Source organism: Rousettus aegyptiacus, unplaced genomic scaffold (assembly GCF_014176215.1).
Source record: "Rousettus aegyptiacus isolate mRouAeg1 unplaced genomic scaffold, mRouAeg1.p scaffold_m13_p_13, whole genome shotgun sequence".
Lineage (NCBI taxonomy): Eukaryota > Metazoa > Chordata > Mammalia > Chiroptera > Pteropodidae > Rousettus > Rousettus aegyptiacus.
Genome location: NW_023416288.1, coordinates 45132448 through 45151937, shown reverse-complemented (window position 1 = coordinate 45151937; position 19490 = coordinate 45132448). Strand labels below are relative to the sequence as shown.

General features: G+C 60.9%; 1 protein-coding gene across 1 annotated transcript in view; it reads right to left on the bottom strand.

Moving 5' to 3' along the window:
• The window catches only part of GRB10 (growth factor receptor bound protein 10), a 112356-nt gene that overhangs the window by 21529 nt on the left and 71337 nt on the right, over positions 1-19490 (bottom strand). Inside the window, exons 3-4 of the mRNA XM_036230514.1 lie at positions 18214-18433; positions 9888-10119 (exon numbers count right to left, since the gene is read on the bottom strand). Coding sequence (XP_036086407.1) covers positions 9888-10119; positions 18214-18433 — 452 coding nt within the window. The remainder of the gene's footprint in view (positions 1-9887; positions 10120-18213; positions 18434-19490) is intronic.

Below are 19490 nucleotides of genomic sequence, written 5' to 3'. Positions count from 1 at the left end.
GTTGGACGCTTCGCGGTGGAACCAAAAACCCAGGAAGCAACATAAGTCCCACGGACGTGTTAGCCTCCGACGCTGATGGCTCCACCTGCTCTCCGTCCCCAGGGCCCGGGGCGCGGTGGCCGACACCCGCTGCCTTTGCCTGCCGCTCCCCTCCCAGGTTCGTTAAGGCTGAGGAGCAGGTGGAGAAAAATTAACATGGACACACTGAAATTCAAGACGCTGAAAGGAAGGGAGTCGTAAGGACACGGTGGCCGAATTCTCTGGTCCCTTCCCCTACGAAACCGTGAGCGAGGAGTGTTCTCCCGGGGGTGGTCGAAGCCACCACAGATGAATGGCTCTCGGGCAAAGGGACATCGAGGAGGGATCCGGGGGACGAAGGACACACGGGTGCCGAGCTGCACGCCGTGGGGACGCGGCCTCGAGGGCCGCGCGAGATGCTCGGAAAAATCTTACCACGGCAGCCTGGAAAAAGCAGTCAGAGGAACAAGATGGCATTTTAAATCCACCCTGCCTCCTGAAAGGGAGTTTGTCCCTGCTTCTCCCACTGTTACCGGTGGGCTGGGCCCCACCTCGCACTGCCCCGCCAATGGCTGGCCATGCAGACGCCCCGGGGGGCAGGGCAGCGGCTCCCAGGGAGGCTGCCGGCTCAGCCCTCGAGGTAGTGAATCAAGCCACCTGGGCAGACCAATCAGGTCCCTCCCTGGACCTGATGCAATTGCTCCCCCACTGGCTCCCCACTTTGCGAAGCGCCTGGGAGCCCACGGCGGAGCCGACAACAAGCCAGCAACTCAGCGCTCGGACCAAAACGCCAGCGAAGTCCCTGCTTATCGTGCCCTGGCCCTGGAGTGACAGGCGGAGGCCGGAGCCTGAGCGTGTGTTCTCTGAACGCCGTCCACCTGCAGAATCTCTTAGACACCTTTGTCCCTGCAGCTCGGGCATCGGAGACGGCTTTGGAGCTGGCGCTCCCCGTGCCCTGGGAGGGTCCGCCTGTCCTGGCAAGCTGGCTCGGCTCTCCTGCTCTCTCAGCCCCTTTTCTAACCAAGAGCATACTTTGTCCGATAAGAGTCATCTGGCAGGGGAGTCCAGCAGGGGAGGCGCAGTCGGCAAGTCCCACAGGACTGGCGCCACCCCACGAGGCCTGTCCCCGATCCTCCCACGGCGCCTGGCCAGGAAGGAGTTAATGCTCGCTCGGCCTAGAGTTGCCAGTCAGAGGGGGGGCTGGCCAGCCAGGGAGACTAGCCTCCAGGTGGGCAGAGTCACCTCTCAGCCACCCCTAATCCCAAAGAAATCCCAAAGAAATCCCTAGGGCTGTAACCGGGCTGTGGGATCCTCTTCAAAGTCACATTCATCCTTAAAGAAACCCACCCATCTTTTGCCAGAATTTACATTTCACTCAATGAAAGTTATAATTGTACAAGAAAATTAAGTATTCAAACACAGCTGACATGACTGTGTCTAGAAAAATACAATTTAATTTAAACAAAGAAAACACGTTTTTGGTCTATAGAAGAAAGTTAAAAAAAAAAAACTTTAAAAAAAAATGCCTCGACATAAAATGAAAACGAGTTTAGATGGCACGGGTGGGTGGGTGCCGCCTGGGCGCCGGAGCCTCGCTCGCGGGGCGCCGCCCACTTTCCTCACGTTTCTGAGCGAGTTTCTCTGTGATCACAGCGAACACGACCTTCCCGGGGCGTTTAGAGGGCGCGAAGTGCGAGAGCCTCGTCTCTCCAGGTCGTTCACCACGTTTCCCGGCCCCGATCAGCGGTGGCGCCAGGTTTAAAATCTTGTTGCTGTTGTTGTTTATGCGGGGGGGGGGGGGGGGGGGGGGCTCCATTTCATTCTCCGTTAAACTCTCTCCTCGCCTCTCTCTGCTGCTCCACGGCCACCCCCCAAAGGTCTATATAGAGTCTGAGTATTAAAAGCTGAGAGCGCTTGGTCACACGGCCACGTCCCCTGCTTTAGATCCCCAGAGACGCCAGGCCGGCCGGACCCGCGGGGCAGGGCCACCGGCAGGTGCGCGGCCGGCCGGACGCACAGGCACGTGCGGTCCAGCGGCAGGACGTGGGACCCCGCTCCGCCCCGGGCGCGGCGCTGCCCAGCTCCCACCCCAAACGCTCCGGGCCCGCCCGCCACAGACAGTGCAGACCCCCGAGCCAGGACCGGGGCAAACCCCTGCGCGCAGGGCGCGCTCACACGCGTGCCGTCTGAAAGTCCGAGGGGGGCCGTCTGCACGGGGTAACCGCCCCTTCGGGCGCCACCTGGGTGGCGAACGACCCAAGCCTCGCCTTCCCGTCCCGGCCACGGGCGCTGCTCCAAGCACCAGCACCGGGCGCGGCAGCATTTCCGAGGCGCCCGCGGGGCGCGGGGGTCCGCCTGAGGCCCTCCGGAATCTCACAGGGCCGCGGCCTTGCTCGGGCCCTAACTGGCTGTGGGGACCTGGCTCGGTGACCTCGCTGCTCTGAGCCCCATTCCTCATCTGTGGGGTGAGCAGCGCTGGCCTCGTGGCGTGGGCCTGGCACCGGCTCGGCTGGCGGGAGCCTCTCCTGAAGAGCTCCGGCCTCCTGTGCCTGCCCCTGGGGGGTGCTCAGATAAAACTGGGACAAGGAGCTGGGACCAAGGCAGGGGACACCGGGGGAGAGGGCACCCAGGCCCCAGAAGGCCACGCCGACTCTGGTCTGTAATTCTGAGAAAGCTGCCCCTATGACCCGGGTGTAAGACAGAGCAGGAAAGCAGGAACAAGTCGGTGGGAGAAGCCGAGCCCCGGACTCTCCATGTCCTTCTCGTCAATGAGAAGAGAACTAAGAAGCTACCCGCCTCTACGACAGAGGGCATGGGGCGCCGCCATCGTGAGGCTCTCCCTCTGCAGAGTAAGGGGGTGCTGCCTTGTCAGGCTGCCTAACCCCGCGCTGGCTTGGTGCTATGGCCCCGGAGTGGCCACAGAATGCCCCCACCCCGTCAGAGCCTTGCTGTCACTTTTTACCCACTCACGGCACAGAGCGAGAAGCAAAGGCCTAAATCCGTGCAAACTCAAAGGACGGAGCGTAGTGACCATGAGGGCTGAAGTTACAGCATCTCCATGGTCCCAGACTGCACCCCGGGCAGGCCGGCCTTCTGCCTCGGGTCCCCAACAGGTCCTGGCGGGGGGCACATCCTTGCAGTCACCCTCACCCCTGCGTCAGGCACCGCCGCAGCCTGCTGGCTGATCCACAGGCTCGGAGTCTGGTGCTGAAACCAGAGGACTTCTTGACGCTGGCGCATGTCACCTCGTGACCACAGTGAACGGGGCATGCTCAGCAACTGGCCCCTCAGCGCCATCCACATTGGACGGCCCTGGAGGGACAGCCGGCCTCCGGGCTCGCCGGCTGAGCTCGGTGGGGTTGGGGGGGGGCCGTGCACCCCTGTGCAGAGCCCGAGGCGGCAGGGAAGGTGCGGGGCGGGGACCTGTGGGGCCGGCGTTGCTTGCCCCTTCGTGCTGGCCCAGGGCTCCCGGGTCCTGTTCGGATGCACTTCTCTAAGTGCAGGTGTGAGCTGGACCCGGCAGCCACCCCGGAGCTCCTCGTGAACACAGAGTGCACAGTCATGCAGAGCCGGGCTGCGATCCGAGGGCGCGGAGGGGCGTCCACGGGGAGGGCCAGCACAGCAGGGGTGGCCAGACGGCGGGGCGGGGCGGGAGATAGGGCCGGGAGGCCAGCCGCGCCTGGACAGGTGGGCGCGCCCCCTCGGAGCCACAGCGGCCAGGCCGGGGCCTGACCTTAGTGCCCTCCAGGGAAGCTACCACTATCCCCCGACCAGACGAGGGACGGGAGCCTCCGGAGAGGAGAGCGGCCAGCCCAGCACCAAAGGGGCAGAACCCGTGGAGCCGGGGTCCGACCCCAGGGCCGCGTGCTGTCGGCCCTCTGCCCGTCAGCATGGGGCACTGTCCCCTGCCAGGAGGGTCTCTGGCCTCCCAGGTGCTGGGTGCCTGGAAGCCCCCGACTGGGCAGGCCTGGGAGGTTCAGAGGAGATTACACTTACTGCAGACCAGGGCAGATCCAGGGGTCATTTTAGAATGTTCTAAACCACAGTGCTGCTTCAGGGTGCAGGGGTCAGCGCTTTGGGGCGTAGGGGCCAGTGCTTCGAGGGGTAGGGGCCAGCGCTTCGGGGTGCAGGGCCCAGCACTACGGGGTGCAGGGGCCAGTGCCCAGAGCCACTGCGCAAGGACGTGCACGGCCGGCCTGTCCGGTCACCCTGACTCCAGCTTTTACAGGATAAAGATCTGCGGGGCTTTGGCAAGAATTAAAAATATTCTAAGTCCTTGCAAATCCTTCCCAAAAAAGTTAAAGTTCTAAAAATAATTTCCAAAATCGTTCTTGGAACTCAGCCCCGATTGTGAGTCCCTCAGCGGATGTCCCCTGGGGTGGCTGTCACCAATCAGGGCTGGGGGATGGGGCTCCAGGCTCAGAGCAGCCAGCAGGAGCCCCCGAAATGTTTCATACCCGACGCACAGACCCTTCGGAAGTATTTTTTTCTTAACTTTTCTAGAATGGGTATGTATGGCCTATTATTTTGACAAAAGCAGGTTTGATATCACTGTATAGAGAACAAGCCCCCACGTGAAGAGCTCCTTGGCTTACTGAAGAGGCGCAAACCTTGTGCCCGCGGAGCCCGGCGCAGGCGCACACGGAGCTGTGGGCGCGGCCCCCTGCGGGTCTCTGTCCGCTACTCCCGCGGCCCGCAGCCAGGTCCCTGGCAGCCGCACGGGCCATCGCGCTGTCACCGGGACGCGTGAACCCTGGGAGCAGAGGCCGGCGCCCCCGGCATGCTTGAGGCTTCGGGGTCAGGAGCCCCGCCGCCTCCATGGGGTGCAGCCTGCGCACTGCCGCAGGGCCCCTCCTCGGCCTGCCTTCAGCCCCGCGCACGCCGCCCTGTCTGCAGGTCCCCCCCCTCCGGACAGGACCGGAGGGCCCGCAGTCTTCGGGGAGAGCACCCCGAGTGTGCGTGGGCGCCCTGTCTGCCTGGCCCTGCACCGAGGACACAGTCCTGCCAGACATGGAGGGCTGCGCATGGCGCACAGGGAAAGGGCCTGAGGGCAGAGACTCCTCGCGTCCGCGGGGTCCCGGAGGTCCTTAGCGGAGGGCACTCGCCGCCTCAGCACTGGTCCCGGACATGAAGCCCCTCCCGGCCCGGCTCTGGGCGAGGTCTGCGGCTTGGTGCCCCGAAGCGTCTCAGCTCTGGTGGCTGTGGTCACACAGGGTCTCTCCCGTGGGCACCTGCAGACCCCCCAAAACCCTCGGCGAGATGTGTATTTCCAGGAGGTGACAGGGAAGCCAAGGTCCCCAGGCCCTGGCCTCGTGTTTCCTCTCACGGTGCAACTCAGGGGGCCGGGGTCCCACAGCCCCGGGAGGAGAGCCATGCGCAGCCCCCACCGCTGTCCCCTGGGCCGCGCACAGGGGCGTGGGAAGGCAGGGCAGCCGCCACCGCCCGCCAGGGACCCCCGGCTCAGATGCCGGAAGATGGGCGGGGCCGGGCGGCCAGGCTGCAGCTGCAGAGGCTGCGCCCAGCGTGGCAGTGCCACGGACACGAGGGTCCCGGGGTGCAACGGGGTCCCCGAGACACGTGGCACGTGGACGGCAGGGCGGAGGGTGATGGGGGACAGAGGGGCCCCAGTGGCGGCCACAGCACGAGCGGCCTGAGTCAGCCCCACGGCGGGTCGGCTCAGCCCCCTCCCCTGGCGGGCCTGCGGGGGGTGGGGCAGCGCGGCTGCCTGCCCGCCCCTCGTGAGCACGCGGCAGTGAGCGGGCAGACAGGGCTTCCGGTCTGGGGTCGCGGAGTAATCGGCTTCTCTCCTAGGACGACAGGATCGGCTGGGTACCTCGGCGGACCCTTGTGCCGGTGGGGCCTCGAGTGACTGTCATCAGGCAGGGCCTCTCTGTCCCGCTGGGAGCCCAGGCGCTGCTCTCCCGGGCTCCTGTCCCAACACGACCCTGGGACCCTGAGTGTCCAGAGCATGGGCGGCAGGCGCGCCGTGGAGGGGCCAGGAGAGAGGGCCCGGGAGGGCCCCAGGGCGGACACTGGCGGTGGCCACTGGGGCTTAGGACAGGCGCGCGGGAGGCCGCGAGCCCGGCGGGCGGAAGCCGGCCTGGCCCCTCCGCACCGGCCGGCGCCGGGGTAGCCTGCACCTGGCGAGGGAGGGGCGTTTTCTCACTAGGCGGGAGGCGAGGCCTTGGGGGGGCGGGGGGCGGGGGGCGCCGTAGCAAACACCCGTGCGAAGCGGGTGACTCATGTCCGGCAGGTCCATTTTAAAAATTAAGCGAAGGGAAATTGCTGATTGGAACGGAGACAAGGTCGATGCCCCTGTTAATCACGGGGCCAAAATACGCGCCGCGCCGTGATTGGAGAACGAGCGGGAAGCTCGCTGCCGCACGTCGCGATGCAGCTGCGGCGTCGCGGGCGGCGGAGGGAGCCCCCCCCCCCCCGCGGCGGCCCGGCCGGGCGCGAGACGGGGGAACACGGCGCCCCCTCGGTGCCGGGCGCTTCCCCCCGCCCCGCCCGCCCCGCGGCCTCTGAGCACACTGGCTTCGTCCTCGCGGCTTCCGCTTCCTCCAAATGTGACTGTCCCTGCCCTCGGCGCTATGCTGTGACTCGCTGTGTCCTGCCTGCTCCGCGCACACTGCAGCCGGCCTCGGTTTCTCTCCCCACAACTGCACACACCGGGCCCCCGGCTCCCGGACGGCGTGGGAGCGGTCGCTGTGCGGCACACACGCATCAGGCCTCCGTGTGCACAAGTGACACGTCCGAGACACAGATCGGGGCTGCCAGGGCCCTTCTCCCCGTCTCGAGCCAATCAGCCTTCAGTTTCCTGCAGCCACACACAGCCCGAGAGCACGGGAGCCTGAAGTCCCTGACCTGCCCTGGGAGGGACCCCAAATCCCGGGGCCGCTGGGCTGGGGGCGGAGCTGGGGGCCACTGGCCCACCACCCCGGCCCTTCCGCTGGCTGCAGTATCATCGCAGAGTCCCCTGTCGTCCCAGGTGCATGGCAGCCCCGGGCTGCTCCCTGGGGAGCGAGGGCAGTGGCCCCTCTGGGCCCGGCCTTGACCTGGGGGACGCTGTCCTCGAGAAGCCAGGAGGAGGCCTCATGCATGTGGGGTGTCCCCCCATGCTGGGGGGTGGGGCTGGGCGGGCGGAACCCGCCGGCCAAGTTCACCTGCTGCTCCGGCTCTGGGCAAAGACATTCCTCTCGCTGGCCTCAGTTTCCCCTTGAGGACAGCGTTGTCTTCGCGGTTTGTGGAAACCGCGTGAAGATTAAATGTGCAGTCAGCACGAGACAGACGCCCAAGCACAGCTCACATGCCAGGCCCTCTGGGGAAGCTGCCAGCGTCCGCACTGCCCGTCCCGCGGCGGGGAGAGGGTGGCTGCGTGCCCCCGGCGCCTCTCCCACGGGCGGGCGACGAGGGGGGCGCCCGGAGGAATCCCAGCCCGCACGCTCCCCCCAGACTCCCCATCATCCCGCGCGCTCCTCCCTCGATCATCAGCTGTCCATTGGCACAGCGCCCTCCTCTGAAGGCCTCGCGGCCCCCCTGAGGGTGAGGATGAAGGCGAAGGCCCGGGTCCCCCTCGGGTCCGCTGGTCCCAGAGGGGTGTCCAGAAGTTGTCCCCGAGGCACCCGCAGGACGCTCGGCCCTGGCCCGCGGCTTTCAGGCCTCTCTCCACCTCCTCCTCCCCTTCTGACTGGTGGACAGGGAGCCGCGCCCAGCCGGGGGCCCATTCTCCGTTCCCCCTACAGAGGTAGGACACCTTCTCCTGCCTCCGCGGGGACCACGCTCCTCCTGCGAGCGAGGCAGAGGTACGTGGTGGGCCCCGCATGTCTGGTGCCCTTTACACGTGTCCATAGGACGTGGGGACCCTGGACGCCACCGGCTGCTTCCTCTGAGCTCATGTGGAAGGAGCCAGAACATCAGACCTCTCTCCCTCAGGCAGGGCCAGAGCCGAGGCCCCGCCTCTCGCACCGAGCGGTGGCTGCACCGCCTGTCACAGGTCACAGCCCCGTGCGGGCCTGGCGGGAGCTCAGGGCAGCCCGGGGCTCAGGACCAGCGCTGGCCAAAGACACTTTTCACAAGACGCGCAGTCAGGGGTGAGGGCGCACACCACCAGGCCCATGCATCCCTGTGAGCCGATTCGAAACCACGAGCAACACGGACTTGTACGAGCTCCTGCGCCCGCCAGTCCCCACGGCCGGAGGCGTTTGGGCGACGGAAACTCAGACACCAACACAATGTCCCCGTGGGCGCCGACGCCAGTCCCAAGACAAACAGCAGGCGGAATCCCCGGGGTTCCCGCCTCTGCTTACAGAGCCGGCGGCCCGCGGGGGTGGAGGCCCGTTCTCTTGCCAACCGCTGTGAGAGCCAGATAATATTTTCACGACCTTATTTTAGGATGAGTAACTTTGTAAACAACCCTGGCGACCAATCCACAGACAGCCTGTCTAGACCCCCATTTGAAGCGGAAGGTCCCAGAGAGGCGGCCGTCCCGGAGGCACCCTGGCCCGTGAGGAGGCGCGGCGCCCGGCTGCTCGGGCCCCAGGCAGGGCCGCGCCTCACGCCCTGGGTCCTGAGAGGGGACGAGGTGGCCGACCTGCGGGCGTGAGGGAGGGAGGGACAGCGCCTGGCAGCTGGCGGCATCGCCAGCAACGACTTCCTGGGGGCGAGGGCCCTGCGGGTGCCGGGGGAGGGGGCGCCTCCCCGTGAGGCCGGGCAGCAGAGGTGAAGGGCGGGCAGGAGCAGCCGGCGTGATTCTAGCGGAAACGGCCACGGAGCTGCCGAAGCACGCTCGCCGGACCGGCACGGCCCGGGACGCGCTCCGCCTGGCGGTTAACGCCCGAGGCTCCCGACCCCGCGGTCAGGTCCCCCGCACTCCGTGACACTCCAGGTCTGCCACCGACGCCTCACACCCAGCCCCCCCTTCCACACCGGATCCCGCCCAGGGGTCTGGGACTCCTAGCTGGGCCTCGGTTCCAGCCTACGGGACAGAGGTAACATTTGCACCCAGCTCGTAGGGCGGTTTTGAGGAACAAATGAACGTACAAAAAAAGTAAAGCCATAAACCATTCTGAACAGTGCCTGGCACACGGCGATCCCTCAGCGGATGACGGTGCCACTGTGTGTTGTCCTGGCTGGCATTATTATACATACACCACCCCCCAGACACACACACACACACACACACACACACACACACACACACACACACCCTGAACATCCCTGGGTCTCCCGCCGAGCCCGTGACCCACTCTGGCCCAGGACCTGCCAACCGGGACGGAGGGAGCTGCCCACTGGCTCTGACCCATCGGTTACGGACTCTCTGGGCCTCCCGGAGGGCAAGGACGTATATAATAAGCACCTCACGGTCCTCTTTTAATGTGCAAACTACTGCTTTAAAAAGGTGGCTGTCATCTTGTGGGTCAAGTGGAAATTCTTCCACCTGGAACAGATCACGGTCAAAGTCAGAGCTATAACAAGGACCCTCTTCCACTGCGCTGAGGGTCAGCCAGCGTTCAGCACCTCATTCACCCTGAATTACCGGGTAATGAAGATGACGTGATGATGACATTTTTTTCAGAAAATTAAAACTGAGCTTTAAGCAGGAAACTTATTATTTCTACCCTTTTTACGAGACTCCTAAAACATATAGATAGCTATATCTTCGACTTAAACAAAATTTTGGCCGATAAATAAATAAAAAAAAAAAAACTTCACAAGGCAACAAGTATAGCTGCAAGAAGAAAAGAACTAAGAAGATTCTGCAATTTCCTTCCCTTCTTCCTAAAGTAACGAGCCAGCAAGGTCCTGACCCCACAGTCAAGCGCCCTGGCACTCACACGGGGAGGTGGGGGGTGGGGGGTTGCACTCACCTGCTTCGCAATGGTGACCTGGGTCGGAGGAGGAGGAGGAGGAGGGGGAGGGGGAGGAGGAGGGGGAGGGGGAGGAGGAGGGGGAGGAGGGGGCGGGGGAGGCGGAGGAGGGGGAGGCAAGGAGCTCGGCTCCAGCCCAGGGGGGCTCCTCGTGCCAGTCAGCTCTGGGAAAGGGTTGGGGATGGCCGGCAGAGACGAGGTTCTAAACTGCTGGTCTTGTTCCTGCAGGCGCCTGGGAAGGAAGAGACAGACACTGGTTAAAAGCTGCCATCGCCAGACGTGACCCACCAGTCCCGCTCCCAGGGGCACCCCAAAAGAAAGAGGGACCGAGCGATGGCAGCAGGCCTGCTCGCCGGAGCCCGAAGGCGCCCACGGCAGCCGGAGTCGCGGCTGGGCGGAAGGAGGGCACGGGGCTGCGGGAGGCGGAGGGCCAGTTCGTGCTGAGTGGGGGCGGAGGGTCAGTTTTGCGAGATGACAAAGGCCTGGCGACTGGCCGTGCAGCAGTGTGAGTGCACGTGGCGCCAAGGGGCTGTCCACTGTCGTGGCGGTCGTCATACGCCCCGCCCCCAAACGGCTGAGACGGACGGTTTCACGTTATGTGTATTTTACCACAATTAAACATTAAAAAAATTAAAAAGCTGCCATCTCCGACTCAAAGGGCACAGGTCCCCTCCCTCAGGGGCGAACACCGTGGGCTCACGCAGGTCACACCTCACCCGTCTGCAGACCTGGCGCGAGGAGACTGTGTGAGCATTGTCGTGAGAACTACTTCCCATCGACCTTGAAACGGTTATTTCTCTAACCAAATGAAATACCAGGAGAGGCTTCCTGCGTCCTCATCTGAGTCGGGGAATGACGACCTACTCACACAAAAAGGTCGCTGTCCACCCCGGAGCACAAAAGCCCTTGTGTGTGCCACCCCAGAAGCACCCTGTGCACCTCGCACCGCTGACAGCCCCTTCTGAGCCACGCTGCCCTGTCTTCAGCATCTCTCTAGAAACACTTCCCCCTTCCTCCCAGATTTGCCACACACACTCAGAAGACGGATGAATCCGATGTAATTATGAAAAAGAGCCAAAAAAAAAAAAATTTAAGTTCAAAGCCAAAGCAGAAACAATGCAAAGTGCCCTGCACTTCCTCTCCCCGAGGGTTCAGCGGGCAGCTTCCTGCCCTCGTGTCCAGGGCTTTCCTGGGAGTGAAGCCCCTCTGTCCACCCGAGGGGGTCACCACCCGGTGTAGTACGAGCGCCCCAGCATTGCCGCTCCTCATTTACAACCCCCGCCCCCGCTCCATAAGCCCCTCGTTTAGGCCCCGTCTTCAAAAAACGTCTCTGACTAATTTTACAATCTGAATTAATGATCCGTTCGCTTCTTTGAGGTTTATTACAACAGAAGTGGATACTGCGGACGTTTCCGAGCTGTCCCGGATTCTGAAGGAGGCCCGTCCGGCCACTCCACGTGGACAGGGAAGTGACGCCCTGCTTGACAAGGCGGCGTTCCCGCCGCACAAAGGAGCTCAGTGCTGGGAGCGCAGGAAAAGCCTTCTCTGCAATCCCCTGACCGCGTGCCAGGAACTTTACTCTGGCTGTTCACAACCCTCGCTCTGCCCATAACGGCCTCTGCCTTGGCAGAGCGTCCATCGGACACGTGTCCCTGGTACCGAACAAGAGGGAAGGAGGTGGAGCCACGCCCGCTGTCGAGAGATTCTGGCCCGCGACCTCTAACTGGCGACAAATGCAAAGAATATGAGTTCTGTTTTGTTTTGACTTTCAGTACGGGATGCTGATGTTTTGATGCTCTAGCGGTTCACAAAAGCTTCTCTCTTTAGTAGGCTGTTTTGAGCATTTTTTAAAAAAGCCCGATGTATCTGAGAGCAGGGAAAGTACTCTGCACGATATTGCAATGGATTCGCAATGTGCAAACCTATAGACTGAACCGTAACGTACACTACAGGCTCTGAGTGACACGGATGTATTAATAGAGGTTCGTCAGTTGTAACGAGCGTACTCCTCTGGCGGGGGGTGCTGATGGCGGGGAGCCTGTGTTCACAGCGGGGAGGGGGGATGTACAGGAAATCTCTGTATTTTGCTATGGACATAAAATTGCTCTTAAAAATAAAATCTGTATTAAAAAAAACAGACCTTATGCTCAGCAGTGTGACGTTATCTAAGGTCACATACGATTTCCATTTATATGAAACACCTAGAGTAGGTCAGTCCACAGGGACAGCATAGAGGCTGGTGGTTGCCAATGGGGAATGTGCAATGGGGACACTGCTTGACTGTGGGCGTCTCCTCCAGGGCGATGGAATGTTCTGGAACTAGTAGAGGGATCATCGCGTGATACTGGGAGTGTACTAAATGCCCCTGAATCGTGTACTTGAAAGTGATTAACTTTATGTTATATGAATTTCACTTGAATATGTGATTAACTTTCTGTTATATGAATAAATTATTTTTAAAAAAATTAAAAAAAAAAACAAGCCCTACGTTGACTTTATAGCAGTTCACAAATACTGTTCAAAGCAAAAGCGAGGCACATTACACACAGCTGAAAAACAATCCCCGTTGCAGAGCGCTCAGCCAGCCGACCTGTCCCTTCACACCTGCGAAAGGAGACAGGTCCGCAGGGGAGGGGGTGAGACGCAGGCCCCTCGGGGCAGAGATGGACGCAGGAATGCTAGGGCTGCCGCCCCTCCGTCCCTGTCAGAACACGCCCGCCCCCTTTCTGCCCTCCCTGCGGCCCGCTCCTCCCCCTTCCGGATGTGGGGGCTCCACGGAGACCTCTTCAGGGAGCCCGCTCTGCTTCTCCCGCCTCCCTCTGAGCAACTTCATAGTGACAGTCTCCGGGGCCTGGCACCCAGTGCCATGCTCAACGTGCTCCAGGCCCTCTGCACCCCTCAGCCTGGGTCTGCACCCTGGGTTCCTCCTCACCATGCGTGGCCGAGTCACGACCCCTGGTGCTGCGGTTTTCCAGTAGATCCTAGTAGAGCCACAGCAACTGTTACACCCGCTAATAAATGAGGACCCAGCAGAGACTTACACACAGGAAGTGCTGGGCACGCACAGGAAGCGCTGGGTACACAGGAAGTGCTGGACACACACGAAGTACTGGGTACACATGACGTGCTTGGCACACACAGGAAGCACTGGGCACGTACAGAAGCACTGGGCACACAGGAAGTGCTGGACACACAGGAAGTGCTGGGCACACAGGAAGTGCTGGGCACACACAGAAGTGCTGGGCACACAGGAAGTGTTGGGTACACAGGAAGTGCTGGGCACACACAGATGTGCTGGACACACACGAAGTACTGGGTACACACGACGTGCTTGGCACACACAGGAAGCACTTGGCACACACAGGAAGCGCTGGGTACACACAGGAAGCGCGGGGCACGTACAGAAGCGCTGGGCACACACAGAAGTGCTGGGCACACAGGAAGTGTTGGGTACACACGACGTGCTTGGCACACACAGGAAGCGCTGGGCACGTTCAGAAGTGCTGGGCACACAGGAAGTGTTGGGTACACAGGAAGCGCTGGGCACGTACAGAAGTGCTGGGCGTACAGGAAGTGCTGGGTACACACAGGAAGTGCTGGGCGCACACAGAAGTACTGGGTACACACGGGAAGTGCTGGACACACAGGAACTACTGGGTACACAGGAAGTGTTGGGTACACAGGAAGTGCTGGGCACACACAGAAGTGCTGGACACACAGGAAGTGCTGGGCACGCAGGAAGTACTACGTACACAGGAAGTGCTGGGCACACACAGGAAGCGCTGGGCACATACAGAAGTGCTGGACGTACAGGAAGTGCTGGACACACAGGAAGTGCTGGGCACACAGGAAGTACTGGGTACACAGGAAGTCCTGGGCACACAGGAAGTACTGGACACACAGGAAGTACTACGTACACAGGAAGCGCTGGGCACACACAGGAAGCACTGGGCACATACAGAAGTGCTGGACGTACAGGAAGTGTTGGGTACACAGGAAGTGCTGGGCACACACAGAAGTGCTGGACACACAGGAAGTGCTGGGCACACAGGAAGTACTGGACACACAGGAAGTGTTGGGCACATATAGAAGTGCTGGACACACAGGAAGTGCTGGGTACACACAGGAAGTGCTGGGCGCACACAGAAGTACTGGGTACACACGGCGTGCTTGGCACACACAGGAAGTGCTGGGCACGTACAGAAGCACTGGGCACACAGGAAGTGCTGGACACATAGGAAGTGCTAGGTATATAGGAAGTGCTGGGCACACACAGGAAGCGCGGGGCACACACAGGAAGTGCTAGACACACAGAAAGTGTTGGGCACACACAGGAAGTGCTGGGCATACAGAGGAAGCGCTGGGCACACACAGGAAGCGCTGGGCACGTACAGAAGCGCTGGGCACACATAGAAGTGCCGGACACACAGGAAGCGCTGGGCACACACAGGAAGCGCTGGGCACACACAGAAGTGCTGGACACACAGAAAGTGCTGGACACACAGGGAGTACTGGGTACACAGGAAGTACTGGGCACACACAGAAGTGCTGGACACACAGGAAGTGCTGGACACACACAGGAAGCGCGGGCACACACAGGAAGTGCTGGGCACACACAGGAAGCGCGGGCACACACAGGAAGTGCTGGGTCACAGGAAGTGTTGGGCAGACACAGGAAGTGCTTGGCACACACAGGAAGCGCTGGGCACGTACAGAAGTGCTGGGCGTACAGGAAGTGCTGGGTACACACAGGAAGTGCTGGGCGCACACAGAAGTACTGGGTACACACGACGTGCTTGGCACACACAGGAAGCGCTGGGCACGTACAGAAGCACTGGGCACACAGGAAGTGCTGGACACACAGGAAGTACTGGACACAGAGGAAGTGCTGGGTACATAGGAAGTGCTCTGCACACACAGGAAGTGTGGGGCACACACAGGAAGCACTGGGCACATACAGAAGTACTAGACACACAAGAAGTACTTGGCACACACAGGAAGCTTGGTACACAGGAAGTGCTGGACACACAGGAAGTGCTGGACACACAGGAAGTACTGGACACAGAGGAAGTGCTGGGTACATAGGAAGTGCTCTGCACACACAGATGTGCTGGACACACAGGAAGTGCTGGACACACAGGAAGTGTTGGGCACACACAGGAAGCACTGGGCACATACAGAAGTGCTGGACACACAGGAAGCACTGGGTACACAAGAAGTGCTGGGCACATACAGAAGTGCTGGGCACACACAGACGTGCTGGACACACAGGAAGTGTTGGGCACACAGGAAGTGTTGGGCACACACAGGAAGCGCTAGACACATACAGAAGTACTGGACACACGGGAAGTGCTTGGCACACACAGGAAGCTTGGTACACAGGAAGTGCTGGGCACACAGGAAGTGCTTGGCACACACAGGAAGCTTGGTACACAGGAAGTGCTGGGCACACAGGAAGTCCTGGATATGCATAGGAAGTACTCGGCTGACTCACACAAAATAAATCTTTGGGGGTCCTATAGTGGTTACCCCAGTTTTTAAAAGCAACTGAAGGTAAGAATCACTACTCCTTCTGTGAGAGGAAGTCAGTAGGAAGAGGCTGGGCCCTAGGACCAGGGTCTGTGCCTGCTACCCTGTGGGACTCAGTGCAGTTCCTGGGCATGGGGCCAAGTTCAGCCACAATTCTAGGCTCACAGGGCATGAACAACTAGTTGGCAAGGAGCCAGGCCTGGTGGCACTGCCATCCTCCACCCCGGCCCAGCTTTGGGAGGCTGCCACAGGTGGGTGACCAAGAGAATGCAGACCCAGAGCAGCTCACAGTTGAAACAAGCATCTGCCTTGAGACTGAACTCAGCAGGAGCTAAGAACATGGGGATGATGCTCCAGGGAGCAAAATGGGACAAACATGGGGAGAGCGGCTGTGACAAAAGGCAGGAAGCCATGAGGCAGCCAATGACAAGCCGTCAGAGTCACTGCCCCCAGCTGCAGACAGTACTCAGCCTCTCCAGACAGCGGGCTCCCCCGGCAAGAGTGTTAACTGATAGAGAAGACCCAGGATGGCAGACTGAAGGAGTCTCATGGAGGTTTCCAGAAGCAGGAGAATGCCCCTGCCCCCAACCCCATGAAAGTGTGAAAGTTAATAATAAACAGACACTTAATTTCAATGGAGTCAGGAGCTGGAAGAGCAAACTCTCAGGCACACGTCACTCAACTACACTGTACGGAGCCCAGAGGAAGAGGTGTACCTTGAATCCCAGAAAGAAAGTGATGCTACCTTACTACCTCAGCAGGAGGAAGAAGAGACCCCTCCCCGGTAACAACTCAGCCAATGAGAGGCTGCCAAACCTCAGCCAATGAGAAGCCACTATACTTACAATGTTTGGATTCCTCCAATGGACTCTAGGCTTAGGACAGCCCCTCCCAAGTCCATAAAAGAAGGCTGGTCTCCTTTGTTTCTTTGGATTTGTGTGTGGTTTATCATTACACATGTCTGGAATTGCAATGCTTTGTTTTTTCCAGATAAACCCATTTTGCTGGAGAAGTGTCTGACTATTTGTTGAGGTCAGGGACAGGGAGTGAGACCCCGGGAAGGTGCAGTGCTGAGGGGGGAACGGCCACCAGAACGCCAGCCTGACCTGGGCCCGAGACGGCACGTCGCAGGCCTCCCCACGAAGGCCCGGCGCGACAGGGCAGCCTCAGCCCCTCGGCCTTCCTCACCTGAAACCTCGCCAGAGCCAATGCGGACCTGGGTGGCAGCCACGGCGTGTTTCCTGGCTCGGAAGGCCCACCGTGCCCTCCACACCCTGCCCTGCGCAGCCACTGCCCCACTGACCTCTCCGTGCACCCACTTCCCAGACCCTGGAGGCAGAGCCGAGGCGCCCTCAACGCCCTCCAGAACCCCAGTGCTGACAAATCCAGTCCATCGTCTTCTCTATCCCAGGCCAGGAAAGTACCGTTCCTGGGCCGGCCCCTGAGATGGCTTCCCAGTCAGCCAAGCTCTGCCGGCCTGGTTACCCTCTCTGCCACCAGCCCCTGACCCGGGCTGCCAGAACTATTTGCCAGAACCCAAATCCAGTCTCCTCACTGACCTATTCAGATGCCTTCCTTCCCCGCCCCTCCCTTGGGAACAGCTCGCACAGAGTGTTAGGTCTCAGTCCCTGTCTGTCAGGATGACCTCTTTTTTTAAAAACCACTCTGTATAGGTAAGATTGACACACAAAAACTATACGTATTTAATGTATACACCTGGATGAGTTAGAGGTAAGTACACACCACGACCTAGCACCACAGCCTTGTCATAAACACACCCACCACCTCCAAGCGTTTCCTCCTGCCCTCTTTATTATTACTGTCGTTGTTATTGTTGTGCTAGGAACACAACGTAACACCTGCCCTAGCACGTGTTTCAGTATACAATACAGTACAGTTAACTGCAGGCTTTCTGCTGCACACTACGCCCCTAGGTCTCGTTCATCTTATGCGACTGAGGCTTCCTGCACTCGGGCTAATCCCTCCCATTTCCCTCTCCCCCTGCCCCGGCCTCTGGCCACACCATTTCGCCCTGCTTCTAGAAGTTCGACTATTTTAAATTCCTCATATAAGCGGAATCACATAATATTTGTCCTTCATGATAGGCTTATTTACTGAGCATACTATCTGTGTCGTCCACCTATGGGCAAATGGATGAAGAAAATACGGAATATAGATACAACGGAATGTTATTCACCTGCAAAAGGGAATCCTGCCATTTGAGACAACACACGTCATCTCCTCTGCTCATGAAATCTCTCCCCCACCCCTCAGCTCCTACTCACCCTTCAACACCCCGTTCCGAGATCTGCCCCCTGCAAGGAGCCCCCTCCACTCCCAGAGCCCCTCCCTCCAGCTCGGGCACATCCACAGAGGCTGCCTCCTCCACTTACTCCCCTAGGGAACGTGACCAAATGTCTGACAAGCGCCTGGGGACATTACTGCGCCTGGTCCCCGGACCCCGCCCTGGGCGGCGAGGCCTCGGTGTCCTCGACTGACCGCCCCATCATTTCTTTCTCCCCAGAGCCCCGTCCTCTGATGGTCGCCCTGCACATCCCTCCACCTGACGCGGTGCCTGGCCCGGAGCAGGTGCTCAACACAAGTCATCTAAACTGAAGTGGGTACCCAGTCCAGTGTGTCGTCATGCCAACCAGAGAGAAGGAACGTGTCTGCCCATGGGTTTCACGCGGCCAGCGCCCTCGCCCCCACCGCCACCACCCCCACCGCCATCCGACTCGCAGAGGGCAGCAATGTGTCTGCAATAGTGTTTGCTCACCTACGAGGTCTCGGGACCCACCTCGCGGCCAGGATGTGCATGGGCTGAGAGCGCTGCACCTTCTGCCGAGTGGACCCCTGCTGCTGCAGGGGCCTTGCCGCCGAGGGTGGGGGCTGGCCGTGGCTGTGCTGGCCGTTCTGACGCAGGGGCACCGTGTCCGACTGCATGCTCCCGGCCGGGAATAAGCTCTCCATGGACGAGTTCATGTCATTCATCAGAGCCTCCAGGTCCACGTCATCCTCTGGGAAATAAACAGCCAAAGCCAAGACAGAAGGTTAGCGGCGGTGAGGGCCACAGCCAAACGTGCACCTCAGTGACTCTCAACATTTAAAAGCATTTGTAGGTAGAGGCGAGGAACGAAGGGAGGCACGAATTTTGGTAAGAAACAACATGTTTTGTATTTATCGACATTTCCCCACATTCTAGAGGCGATTCAGTGAGTCCGGTGCCGCTGCATTTCCACCTGCCCGTATGGGAGATTCCTCTCAGGCCACCTACTCAGCTCACCTGCCCATCGGGGCGGGTGGGCCGCACTCAGCCGTGACTGCGGAGCATCAGCCCTCTGCCCGGGCCTCAGCCGGCTGGGTCACAGGGTCACATGGGGCCCTAATTAGGCAGTCAGGAAGCCCCTTCCCTGAAATTCCAGGAGAGACGGGAACAGAGCAGCGCTCCACAGTGACACCAGGGGCCTACGTGGTGGCCGTAGCTGTGGCCGCCTGCGGGATGACACACGGACCTGCAGGCCTCCGGGCCCCTGCCCCCGACCTCGACTGGCCCGAGAGCCGGAGGAGGCCTGAAGCTCATGCGGAGAGACACGAAGGTGGCGCGCAGAACCCCAGGGAGGACGGCAGAAACGGCCGACGCGACAGGGCGACAGGCGCACGTGCAGAGACTCCGACGTGTGGCTCCGCGTCAGCCTGGCCAGCACGGGTCGCCCAGACGTGTGGGCAGACGCGGGTGCCCGTCAGATCGATCGGTCAGCTCCGAGGGAAGCAGACCGCCCGCCCCGATGGGGGCGCGCCTCGTCCGATCGGCGGAGCGGCCTGAGAGAGGAGGCTGGGGCCCCCGACGCAGAGGGAGTTCCGTCCGCACCCTAACTGCGACGCCTGCCCGGGTCTCCGGGCTGCCCGCCCGCCCTGCAGGCTTCGGACCCGCGCCGCCGCCATCGTGAGGCCCGTTCCTCACGTAAACCCGCGCGCACCGCACACAGAGCTGCACGTCCCACTGGCTCCGCCCGGCTGACAGGTGGTAAGGGGTGTGACCCGGAGCGGGAACGCGGGCCGGGCCGGGCTGTGAGC